The 13,069-nt window shown below is 49.9% G+C and overlaps 1 protein-coding gene across 4 annotated transcripts in view; it reads left to right on the plus strand.

The window, feature by feature from the left end:
- The window catches only part of LOC108555348 (Protein tyrosine phosphatase 99A), an 87,091-nt gene that overhangs the window by 26,730 nt on the left and 47,292 nt on the right, over positions 1–13,069 (plus strand). For 3 of the 4 annotated variants that reach the window (XR_001890770.1, XR_001890769.1, XM_017910955.1), the window contains exon 2: positions 10,068–10,249. Coding sequence is in view for 1 of the 4 variants with exons in the window: in XM_017910955.1 (XP_017766444.1) it covers positions 10,068–10,249 (182 nt within the window). In the remaining 3 variants the exon portion in view is untranslated. Of the gene's footprint in view, positions 1–10,067; positions 10,250–13,069 lie in introns of those variants that run through there. The other variant, XR_001890771.1, reaches the window with a different exon arrangement.

A 13,069-nucleotide genomic window follows, 5' to 3' on the forward strand; every position in this document is an offset into this window, starting at 1 on the left:
GATTTTTCCTCCCGTTTCCGCCAGACGCCTATTATTTCTGCCGCGCGCGCGGCAACGACAGGCTCTCTCCCCTTTCGGCGGTGCGAACAGTTTCGAACCAGTCGCGAACGAAACGTTCCCGACCGACGATTACCGTGGCGCGTGAAAAGGATCAATCGATGAGGGGTAATAACCGACGGGGTAAAACACGAGCTGCCACGGGGCTTCTCTTCGAGCTCATCGAGCCGGCCAAAGGGAATACCACGCTCGAATCTCGTCGATCCGGATGACGCGTCGCGAAACAAGCCAGCAGGAGCGAGCAATTTTTCGTTCCTCCCGACGAAACCGGGGATAAAAAGAGGAGTTCGCGTAGACGATATCTTTGTCAGGATGTTCGATGGGGTGTCCGCGCGAGGCGCACGGTTAGAGGCAGAAGGAAACGCCTAACGTTACTTTCCAGCAACGAGCTGTCTGTTTTTTGCAGCGGAAAACAGGCGCTCGTTCGGAGCGAAAATAATTGCTCGGATCAACGGTGAATTTATTCTCGCGTTCCGCGCAGCCCCGCACTCGACCTCTTTCGTTGGATCCTGTTTCGTCGGGAAATATCCCATTCCCCTGTTACACCTGGAGAGCTTCCAGGTGAAGCGTGGAGACCGGAAACGGCAAATATTTGGAAATGTTTAGCGCTTCATCCCACGCCGCGCCCGATTCCGGCAATTCGACCAACGAAATATCTCGTTGGCCATTTCGAACTGACTCGTTTACGAGAGAAAGAGAGAGAGAGAGAGGAGGAAAAAAGAAAAAGATTGGTGGGAAAAACTCCTGAAACCGTTTATATCGCTTTTCGGAATTTCTTTCTAATACGTTGCGCCCCGGAAATCGGATATTCGACGTTCATCGAATCAACGGTCTGATATCGACTGCATCGAGGCGCGAATAAATCCGTGATCCATCAGAGGTTACGATATTTAGGAGAGTTAGCAACCCGTCGATCTTGTTTTAATTCCTCGCGTCGATCGGCATTCGCGAACCACCCCCGTGTCCTAGACACCACCGCGCCCCAGAATCGGTGCAGTGGTGATCCATAGCACCCGATCGAGCCGCCGAATTTTATCGGGGATATCTCTGACCCGTTGATTTATGGGAACTCTCGCGCCACCCACCGAAGAGTTACATTATTTTTAATTCCAACATGGAGCGAGTCCCGACCGAGTTGCGAGTCCTGGAAGTGATTCGTGGCGGTTGGACCCGGTGAAAAAGTGGAGCATAAATTCGCCACCTTACAAAATGGCCACTCGCGACGGGGTTCGTCCAGTAGATCCTTCGAGATAAACCTTACGACCTTTTCCCGTGTGTTCACCGGGAGATTTTTCGTGCAGCACGAGAACGGGAAACGCGATGGAAAATGGAGGACAGAGGAGGCGGTGGTAGGAATCGTTGGCGCGGAATCGGCAGACGCGTTACCGAACTGATTTGTCGTGTCCCATAGGAACACGACGCGCGGACAAACGTGCCGCGTTCATCACTCAAAATTAGAACCCTCCGCAGGATTATCATTGACGTTTGGCCGATTCGTTCGAACAGAGGGTAGAAACGCGATACGCGGCCGGGCCAGATAATGCTGTCCAATTTACTATTCCAAGCTGGCATAAACAGCGGTCGTGCACGGAGTGGACAGTAGTGGACTATAGAGAGGCCAGCTCGTCGCAGTGCTATCTCGCTTGGTACGTTGGCAGCGTACCGAACGCGGCAACAAGATCCGCAAATCCCTGACAGGCACCGTGACGTGCCACGGATCGGGTCGCCTACGTCGAGGATCGGTTCCCCTCGTCGTCCCTTTTCTCAGGAACCGCGGATAATTCTTGCGTCAACAATGGAACCGTGTCTGTGTCACGTCGACCCTTAAAAGACCACGGAAAAATGCGTCCCTTGTTAGCGTGGTATTAAGGCAAAAATGTATTTAATTAGCGTGCCAAAGAAACAGGAGCGACAGACAGCCGCGTACACCGGCAACGAGAAAACCTGTCAGCTGGAGAGGGCGAACTGAAATCTGTTCCCTTGTCTTTTATTCTATTTTCCTCCGTCTTTCTTCCCCGTTACGTTCGCGCGTGTATCAAGAGGAAAAAGCTGGATCGCGCGATATTCGACTGGAATATTCCCAGCCCCCGCGGCTGCCCCCCGGTGTTGTTCGACGCGGAGCAATTTTAATGGAACGTGTATGCTATGTAATTAATGAGATGTCATGTTTTCAAACGATTCCCTTGTGCGCCTCGACGCCGTCCGTTTAGTCGAAATAATTATCCAACGTCGGTCAGTCAGGCGTGGCCTGCTCGAGTTAAATGCGGACAAAAGTAGACGAGGCTGGCAAAAACAATGTTCCTACGAACGATTTAACACGGCGTTATTAATCGACACTACACGTCGAACGTGCTTTCAACTAGTTACCGGGATTCGTTTGAACCGCGATTGAAATTCGACGGTTTCCAAGCTCGCCCGTTCCGTGCTTGATCAATCAAAGAACCGCTTATTTCGTCTTTCACTCGCGATAACCAGCGTTCTCGATATCCTTTCGTTTATCGCGAGTTCGAGCTCGTAACGCCGCAACAACCGCCATTAAAAACGCTCGACGCCAGCGACATCTGCGACACTAGCGCCACCGGCACAGATACTCCGAGTTCTCCCACCGTCGTCGGAACATCAGCGTCCCGTTTCTTTTAATATCCCTCTCGTCTCGCGCGAGCGAAAACAAGCAATGTCACGAAAAATTACGATACCAGTAACCTCTCCTCGCATAACGGTACCATTCGTCGAAATATCCAGGCTTTTTCTTTTAACGAGTACTTGCCCGTTCTTAACGTTCGATCGAGCGATCTTACATCCACTGTTTCCGCGGTCTGCCGCGTTCTCGAAACATCTACGCAACCTCTTGACGATCTAATTAAATTGAAAACCGGGAAAACACGATTGTTCATAAACTCTGCCGCTGGTTTACGTTTCCCGGAGACGTGGTTAAAGTTCCGCGCGAGAAAACGACGCTTCGTATGCGCCAACCTAGAAGCTCGTTCGAGACGGGCCGAGGAGGGGTTGAAAGCTCGTTCCCCGGTTAACTAAGAATATAATTGAGATCATTTACAGAGCGCTCTCTATCTCTGAGACGACCCAGTTTCCCGGTGCGGTCTCTTTGTTTCACGAAGTCGCTGGATACCGAGGCGGGGCGATCTCCACCCTCCTCGTGGAAGGTGGAAACCGGAAATAAGTGCGCCGGAGAAATTCGGCGGGCACGAGCAGGAGCGGGCCAATCAAAGAGATAACTAGATCCCCATTAAACCGCTTGTAACTTAATTAATTGCGCGGGCCCGGGCTAATGTAGCACGGCTAACCCCCGTAGATAGTGTTCTCAGAACGCGATATCACGTGTAACGTGATTTGCTCGTTAACCGAACTTCGGCAAGCGGAATACGTTCACGACAGCGCTGGCCCGTTTCCGGGTCACGTGGCTGTCGTGTATTTCCCGTCTCCCTCTCGGCCCCTGTCCTCCTTCTGTTACGCTCGTCACGCGAAAAGTATAATTTCCACGGACCTCGGCTCGTGTGCCACCTGTCCTCGTCGCAAATGATATCAGGGGTCAAAAATCAAGCGTCTTGGATCAGTTCGAGGGTCTACGAGTGCCTCGACAGCGCAACTACGTTTAAAACGCTGTGAAAATTACTTATCTAGAAGTTTTAGCAAAGCAACTACGTTTACCTGTTTGTTTATTCGAATTACACGCTGTTATTAACATCTCTTATGTATATATTTGGAGTTTGATCAATTTGTGTCCACTCTGTACACTCCGATTTCTTATTCTCGAGACAACGTGGACCGTGATGCATGGTCGAGGTCTTGTTGACAGACTTTAGCGCGAGTATGACGAATCTGTGACAAATCGTTGCACGATAGGTTGTGCGAAAGTCTGGATAGGTACCTAGTTTCCGATAGCATCTTAAAATCCCTTTAAATCCGAAGCATTCCGATGTGTCTATTAATCAGCGCAAATTGCATTGGAAATCTCTCGGTGGGAACAGAAGTAGTATAACATCGCGAAGTGTATAACGTTAGAGCTTCTCTCGAGTGCCTTTCGCGTTTATCTTTTCAAGCATTAAACGAACTAAACATTTATAGATAGCAAGTGCAATTAAAGAGATTGAAAGGATCAAAGTACCATTGTGAAAAATATCAAAGCGCGTTTCCCTCGGTTATCCGAAACGCTCGACGGTCGTGGACACCGCGCTTGGGATCCCTCGCGAGTCTCGAAATGTCTTTCAAACTCCGTTGAATCGGCCCGGGCGATTTATAACGAGAATAAAAGTTACGAAAGGTGCTCGAACGGTGCGAGGGGCAGAAGAGAATTGTTAAAAAATGTCCGTCTGGCGCGCGAATGACGAGAGGGCAGACGGACGGCGTCAACGCGTCACGCGGTGAATTACGCGCGGTGGCGCTCGCGGGACAGTTTATTTTTACAAGATGGTTGTCAATGATGATATAGTGGGCTCGTAACCGCGCCCGTTCTACCTCGATATATATATCGAGCTTTATTTTTATGGATCGTTTCGTCCGCGGAATGATTTAATAACAACGAGGGTATTACGAGCGCGGGTTGGGGGTGAAAAATGAAAACAAAAAAAGAGGGGAAAAATGGAAATAAAAAAAAAAACAAAAAAAGAGGCGAGAAAGGAAAGAGGGGCGACGAGTTGGAGGATCGGTGATTTCGTGGTAACGCGTTGCCACGTCGGGACGGACGTTTGAATTGTAAGAGGGAAAACACCGGTGCACCGTGTGATTTTTTTCTCGTTACTCTTAGTCCGCGGCAGCCCCTTTGTTCTGACCGTAATGCGACGAGATTACGCGAAATCTGTCCCGCGGGGGCGTGGCGTGAAAACGGCCGGATGAAACGTTTCACCGAAACGTCCTCTCGGCGGGGACGCGTTTAACATCCGCAACGCGAGCCGCGATTTTATTTTACGCCCGGGTAACGATACTCGAAAAGAAACGAAAGACGCGCGCGCACTCGCCCCCCGTTTCGAGCGTACGCGCGACTCGCGAATTTCTCCGGCAGTCACGCGTGCACGAAGGAAAATGACGCTGGTCCCCGGCGAAAGACAGACGCCGGATTATTCCGCGTCTCTGCCGGAGAAAGCGTTTCGATTCCTCGTTTCGACGAGCCGGTCCTTTTCTCGTTATAAAATTTCACAGAGCCGGGCTTGGCTCGCGCACAGTCGCGAAAACACTTCGTTATCCCGGGTGTTTACGATTCCGCGACGACACCGGCGCGGATTTGACCGGGCTCGCGGGAAATTAAAAGGAATAAAGAGAGAAAGAACGGACGATAGAGAGCAGCGGTTGCTAAAGCCACGGACAACGAGATACGTGAAATATTCAGCCGCGGGTAAATTTAAGCGCGAACGGAATCGACGCGATACACCCGACGCTCATAATCGTCGCAAAATACCTCCTCCATTATACGTGTCGATCGAAATGAAACGCGATATGTTGGGACGGAAAAGGAAAGAGAGTACGAGGGGGGATGGGAAAAAAATTCGCAATTTATCGAGGAAAAGTTGGATCGTCCGATCGTGTCCCACGAAAACGACGAATTCTTTCATTTTTGCGGTCCCTTTTATCGCGATTTCTATTAAAATTCCGATGCACGGTAATCACAGGTTTCCTTTTTTATTTATTCTTTTTTTTCCCCTCTCCCTTTTTGTTCATTCGTTTTTCATTCGCCGAATACGCGGCGGACGTTGAATAAAACAAAATCTCTTGTTCGATCCTCGATCGCGAATAATTCATTTCGACATAGAAGGAGATAGATTTCCGCTGCCCTCGGCATTTATACGTGCACGACAAACCTGCAGCGGCCACCCCTCGCTGTCCCACCCTACGATATGAAAATTCATTTCGCCGCGACGTATTATACGGTGCGGTATTTCGATCGGTCGTTCGAAATCCACAACAATCATCCCCCGTGTACGTATTCGCGATACGTATTTGCCGCGCGCATGGGCGCACGTTCAATGGCCAATCAGGGTATTAGGCCGATTCAAAACGGCCCTGGATTCCGGCTTTTCCGCGGGGGAGGCAAATATCGGTCACTTTTAATATCGACGTCGGTGGTTGAAAGGTTTCTACGTCGTCGAGGCAGCCACGACGACGGGGGTCGGCGCGCAATATCCGTCGAGCAGGATCGGGAAGAAAGAGAGAAGAGCGAGGAGGGGCGGAGGGGTAAAGGGGTGGGTGAAAGAAAACGGGAAAGGAAGGAAAAAGGAAAAAAACAGCGGAACCCGATGGAATCAAACAGGTTGCAGAGGCCGGTTTCACATCGTCGTTATGATAATCACGCTCGAAGCCCGGTCACGGTGTTATTTTCGCTTGCACACGAGCTTTCTGCACACGCAACGTCGCCATCGTGAAGCGGACGGCTCGATAACGCGGAGAAATAAATACTTCGGATCTAGATATGGATCCTAGAATTCCTCTGGAACGTGCCACGTTCGATCTCGAGGACGTGTACCACACGCCACTCGTTTCCCGGATTCCCGTCCCTGTTTCCCAAACGAAATCGATAAAGGGGGATTTCGAAATTTTAGCGCGGAATTTCGCAGGAAAATGGCGATCGAAGCCGTCTCGAAGAGAGAACATTTTCGAGGTAATTCGAGTGATCACGGTCAGATAAGAAATATAAGATGTCAGGCGTTGGCGGTGAACGCGAATCCGCTTCTCACGAAGACGAACGACCTCTGTTTCCTCCTCCGACGGTTCCCTCTTACCTACGGGGTGCTGGTTGATCGAAAAGTTAGAGCGGCACGATTTATTTCGACGCGGGGGTGGTGGTGGTCACGCTGGGAACGAGAGGCGAATCAAAATTTCTGATACGATGACTCGTTTCTTGGGAAACGGCAGCCGCGTGTATCCCTTCGAGGGTAAAACTTTTTCGCCGGCCGGAAAGCAGAGTTTCGCGAGCGCGAAACTGAACTGCGAACTGTCGTTTCCACGGCGACCGACGACGGACTCTCGAAACGAAACAAATTCGAGTTCTCAAGTTTGCGTGATCCTCTATTTTTCCTTGCTCCCCTTTTCTCTCTCTCTCTCTCTCTCTCTCTCTCTCGGAACACCACCTCTCTGGTCCGACCTATCGAGGAGCACAGCTGACTTATCGAATTTCCATTTTTCGCTCGCCGAGACAAGCAGACTACGATAGATTCGAAATCGATACACAGTCGTGCCGGTAAACGCGGATCTAATAACGAGTGGATGGGGCGAGTCGAAGGGAAAATAGTCGGGGTGAATTTAAATCGACGAGGTACAACGATATCGATTTCGTGCGCGCTGGAAAAGCCAGTGAATGATCGTGTCCCGAGCGTGACCGAAATTGAAATGATCTGCTTGTACAAACGATAAGCAAATCGAAGAGCGGAATAAACGGCGGCCGAATGACGTTAATTGGAAACGAGTTATCGGCTTTATTTTTCCGCCGTTCCCGCGAGGGCCGGCACGCGATGTCGCATGTTGCAAATAATTTTTACCCCCTCTCGGATTTTTCCACCCCCCGCGTCGCTCCGCGTCGATTTTTAGCGCCGGGCTAAAGCGCGGCGGAAGCCGCAGGGACGCGGGTGGGGGAGAAATTAAAAAATATACCGCGTATAATCCCGGTCTCTCGTTTTACCCTTCGACGATCCATTGTTGCCGGGAAACAACTTTTAAACGTAACAGATAGTTGCGCGTATTGCGAATAAATCTGCCGCGAAAATAACGGGCCCTCTACGCGGCTGTTTAAACAATTTGTCCGCGACGCGCGTGAAATCGTTGAATATTTTTCTTCGATACGATAACCGAAAATAAACGCGCTCCTGCAACGGCCGAAGTTTTGTAAATCACCGAAATAACCGGATATAACGATGAACCGCAAGTCACTGTCGTATCTCGGTAACGTGTCACGATCATTCGTATCATTGGCTTTTGTCCCGTTCTAGCAGACATCTATCTCCTACCTCTAGCACGAATCGGGACGCAAGAAATCATCCTGTCCGTGTTGAGCTGTCACCAGGTCTAAACTTTCTACCACGGAGACGGTAATACGTCGCGGATGTCAAACCTCGTCGGTGTCATCTAATCGAAAACTGTCAGTGGTAGCGAGCTATTATCGGCGCTAAACTGTCAGTGGCGTAACTGACGTGGGGACATCATCGACGTTACACTGTCACCGTCGCTCTCCTTCCCGTCCCATTTTTCTAACGAATCTCGAGATTTCGTTAAACGCCACGAATTCGAGAGCTGAGCTCGTTACCGCACCGCGTATACACTGTTCGGCACACAGTGTTCCGAATCACCGGAAATGTAAATATACCGTGAAACTTATACGCTGCATCGAACGCATTCAATGATCATGTTTCTGAAATAAACGCGGTTCCAATTTCCATTACTAGACCCTAGTTGGAATCGTATATCGCGTTACAGGCCGGAGAAAATCCAACGCGTTAAATAGCTGGAAAACATAGTCGTCGTGCTGGAGGAATTGGCAGCGAAAGAGAGGGAGAAAATCGACGGGATTCTACAGGGGTCTGAAAATTTTTAGGAAAATAGCCGGTCCTTTTCGCGACTGGTTTTTGACCCGTGACCGAATGCGGAACGAAAACGTGGGCAATCGAGCGAAGCTGGAAAAATCCCGCGGTTCCCGGTTTTCCCGGTGAATGGAAACCGATTTTCGAGGAAGAATGGGAAGAAACACGGTGGAAAGAAGAATTCGTTGCTCGTTATGAAATTCGCGGTGCGCGCGGTCTGAAAGGGAATTCGGATTCGAAAAATATACAAGTTACGTACGGGGGGTTTCAATTAGGACAATTAGGACACGGCGTATCGTCGGTGACCGCGGAGGGGGCGCTCGGGAAACGAACGACGCGGAAAATCCGGTATTATTCGACGGGAACAACGACTTAATTAAATTGGTCCTTTGAAACGTGAAATGGAAATAAAAATTCCTCTATTTCATATTTTTATACGAAATGGGCGGATAAAGGTCCCCGAGGTTAACCCGATCTCCCGGTTCTCCAGCGACGCGAAAGGTGAACGGGATAACCGGAAGCGAAGTAATTTAGCGTTAGCGGCTGCGAGACATTCGGAGCTGTTTAAAAAGGAGAAACAGGCGCGGGAAGCGGGGGGGGGGGGGGAAGAAAAGGGGAAAAAAGAAAGGGAAGGGTGGATCGATAGGTAATCCCTTTGGAACGGCGTTGGCGTTACACCATCTTTAGGAAGCGGCCAACCAATCCTCGCGGACGGCAAAAAAGTGACTGGGCCGAAGGCAAACTGTGGCAATTACTCGAAGCACAGTTGCCAGAGAAGTTTCCGTAACGGATCGCGGGACAATTAATGGACGGTATCGACCACTCATTACTCTACGTCGAACGATGTTTCCGTCATCGGAACTTAGCTGGAACCGTTGGGTCGTTGCAAAACGGTATTGTTTGTTCGCCTAGGAGCCTAGGAGAGCGGGTGGCATTAATTAATCGCGCTGCACACGTCCGCGCGATCGATTTGCATCCGATCCAAGCACGCCGCGTCCGGTTCGTCGGCGATCCGTCGCTACCATTAATGTCTAAATACAATCGTCGGCTTCTCGTTGACGAACCATTGAATTCTAATCAACCGCGAAACGCGAAACGTGCCATGACACGTTACGATATTTCGGATAGCTGGGTCGTTGGCGCGTATAACTCACCTGTCCATAAATGGACGTGGACGCGTTTTATTTTCCAACGCGGATCTCGAACCCTTAAGCGCGAGCGAACGCGCGCGCGGATCAGGGACGGGCGATAACGCGATCGGTTTTCAGACGCGTTTATTTTCCGGCAACATCCCATCGGAATGGGAGGAATATTTTTAGCCAATACGGCGACAAAGGATATTTCGAAACTTCCCCATACACGCGGACGGTTACTCCATACACAAAACCACACACGGGGGCGAACAAAAGCTTGCGATGCGGCAGCTTTTCCCCTCGAAATCAACGCTCGTGTTTATACGGGCCGCACTAACGACCGCGCAATTGTTTACAGGACCGGAGTAGGTGGAGCGTGGAACGCAACGGAGGAAATCGTAACGCCAAACAACGATACCACCTACAACATCGAGAACCTGCAGCCGTTCACCGTCTACAGCTTCCGCGTGTCAGCGGTGAACGCCATGGGACGCAGCAAGCCCAGCGAGGAGACCTTCCATTCGGTCACCCTTCGAGAACGTACGTTTTTTCTCTACCTCTCGCAAACTACCATTAATCCCCTGTCTCGTGTACCTTCGATTGGTCACCGAGTCGCCCAATCCGCCACCGAGTTTCCGCCGCGTATTTTACCCCCCTAGCTTTCCCCGGCAGTCATCGCCGATGCCTTCACCGAGATCCCATAACTTTTCGGGAGACATCGAAAGCGGCATTAGCCGAAAACACCGGAGGGAATGATAATAGACATAAAATCCAACGGCGAAGGTGCCCAGAGGAACGGGTCCCTCGGGGGCAATGCTCAGAGGCTCGCGAGAGCAAACGCTCGGAATCCAACGAAGGGTGGAAACTCTGGAGCACTAACGGTATATAAGAAAGAAGTAGTAGAAGAAGGAGAGCGAGAAGAATGGTTTGCACGGCCGGTTTTCCGCGGCTAGGCAGCGTCACGAGACTGGCGTAGCCAACTAAGGGGGCGCTAATTGCAGCACCGGAAGGAGCAGTGTACAGCCGCGCTTAACTCGAGCAGTCCGGCCAGCTTTCCTCGCTCCCTTTCTCTATCCCTTTCTCTGACCCTTTCTCTTTCTCCACGACCGTCCCTTGTCCCCCCTTCGGTTCGTCTTCGTCTCGCGTCCACGCCGGGAAATAGGTTGAGCGGACGCGCGCGCGAGCTGAGCCCTATAAATTCTGTCAACGCCGCCGGGATTGGCCGACGCCTGCTGTATGTATACCCATGACGCTCGACAAACTTTGCATCGCGACTACAACGACACCGACGACGACGACGAAGCTGAAGCTGACAAAGGCGCCGATGGTTAGCGTACCTGCCCCCAAGACCTGAATTCCCATGCGTATCGCCATGGCAATTAGCGCGTTACTCGCAGACGGCTCGTTGATGGGATTAGCTGCGAGAGATTTCTCCCACTGAATATTTGATGCCTGTTCGAGAGCGGATGCTTTAGTTTAGTATACATAGAATTTCTTAGCCGATCTTCTTACAGCCTCGTTGTTCGCGAGGTACGATTAGTAAGTTGCAGGAAAAAAGCAGGCTGAGACCGTTGTTCCACCCCATCGTCTGCCTGCCAACAGAAGCCGAGGTCGATGAAGGGACGCGGCTTTAGTATACATGGAATTTCTTACAGCCCTCGCGCTTTGTTTACCCTGCGACAGCGGCTTTGATAACCGTGCAACATCGCGCGGAAAGCACGAAACCCCCTTTTGTTCGCGCGAACTGGCCATTTTTTCTCCACCCCCTTCTCCCCACGCGCTCCGGTTTTAAACTCGTTGATTGGCGAGCCAATTAATTTCGTAACCATTGACACCCAGCGAGCTAACATCGCCGAATACCACCTGTGGCTAGAGTTTCAGCCGGATACGTTAAAGAGCTCGCTCAGCGTGCATTTGCTTTTAGAAAATTGAAACCGCTTCGCCGAATGGCTACGCTACCATCGTCCTGCCTCTCGCTCGTGTTTATACCGTTGCCGCGGTATCGCGCGAACTTCTCTCTATTCTTGAAAACCGCGATAAATATTCGTTGGCAAATTTACGAATACCACGGGCTACCGCGGGCTTTATTAATGTCGCCGATTTATTAATACCGGATATTAATTGAACGCGCGCGGGCTGCGCTGGCCAGCTCGGTAAAAAACCGCGCGTATTCCTCCGGTTCTCGAAAATTACATTTAACGACTCGTCAATATCGCGTTAATCGTTAATATCGCATTTCCGCGTTAACGATATCTAAACACGCAAATTAATTAAAGCTTCGGCCAGCGGTACGGAAAATTCAACGTGCGAAATTTAAACAACATACGTATCCCGGAGCAAATATCGCGTTACAATGAGTCTTCGATTGATGTATCGCGTTACTCGATTAATTCGTACGACTCGCTACGAATAATCCCGATAGATTCGCGGAGAAAAATATGATTAAAACATCAAATCGGGATGGTGGAAAACAATTTATTGCAACATCAATCGGCCCGAAATGCGCGGGGTTTGAAAGGAAGGGAAAAAATAAACAAGCTAGCCGAATTTCAGCTTCGCGCGCGTGCATGCACCGGGGCTTGAAATACGAGACTAGAAATAATTGTCGATGACCGTTGTACAAAGGTTCTTTCCAAAACAGCCATGAGAAATGGAAACGGTGTTATAATTGTTGCGATAAATCGGGATTGAAAAGGGAGATATACCGAGTAATTAATCAGCGATCGAAATCAGCGGAAAAAGATGGAAAAGACAGGCTAATCTATGAAGCTATAATAAAAGCCGCATAAATTACCCGTTCGATTGGTATTCGATTACGAGGCACAGCAGCAGAAAGCCAGATCGTCAAAATGAGAATAACGCATCGACGAGAATGATGTTGAATATTATTCCAGCTATTCTGACGCCCTCGTCTGAAAGCGAGTCCTCGGCTGATGGATCCGATATTTAAAGAGCTATTGAAACCGTGACAAAAGTCGATATCTTTGCGGATTTTGCGTCTTCGTTTTACGTCCACGGAAAGAGGAATCGATACTACTTAATTTTCAGTTTTATATGTATGTCGGATTAGTGCTAGATTAACGCGTTAAACGTCACGCCAACCATCATGCGGGCCTTCCCGAGGTCTGAACGGAAAGTCTAGCGTTTAACGTGTTAATTTACTGCTGACAGAGATCTGTTCCTTTAATAAACAGCGACTCCTTTTTAATAACGAAACAGATTTATTTAAACTAACATATGTTACACTAGGTTTCTCTCAACTCTAACTCTCAAACGCGCGATTCTCTACTCGCTACGTCTCTACTGCACGCATTCTCTTCTTTTCCACTCTCTCCACTCTCTCTTTTCATACGCAAGCTT

Source organism: Eufriesea mexicana, unplaced genomic scaffold (genome assembly GCF_001483705.2).
Source record: "Eufriesea mexicana isolate 0111107269 unplaced genomic scaffold, ASM148370v2 scaffold107, whole genome shotgun sequence".
NCBI classification, from domain to species: domain Eukaryota; kingdom Metazoa; phylum Arthropoda; class Insecta; order Hymenoptera; family Apidae; genus Eufriesea; species Eufriesea mexicana.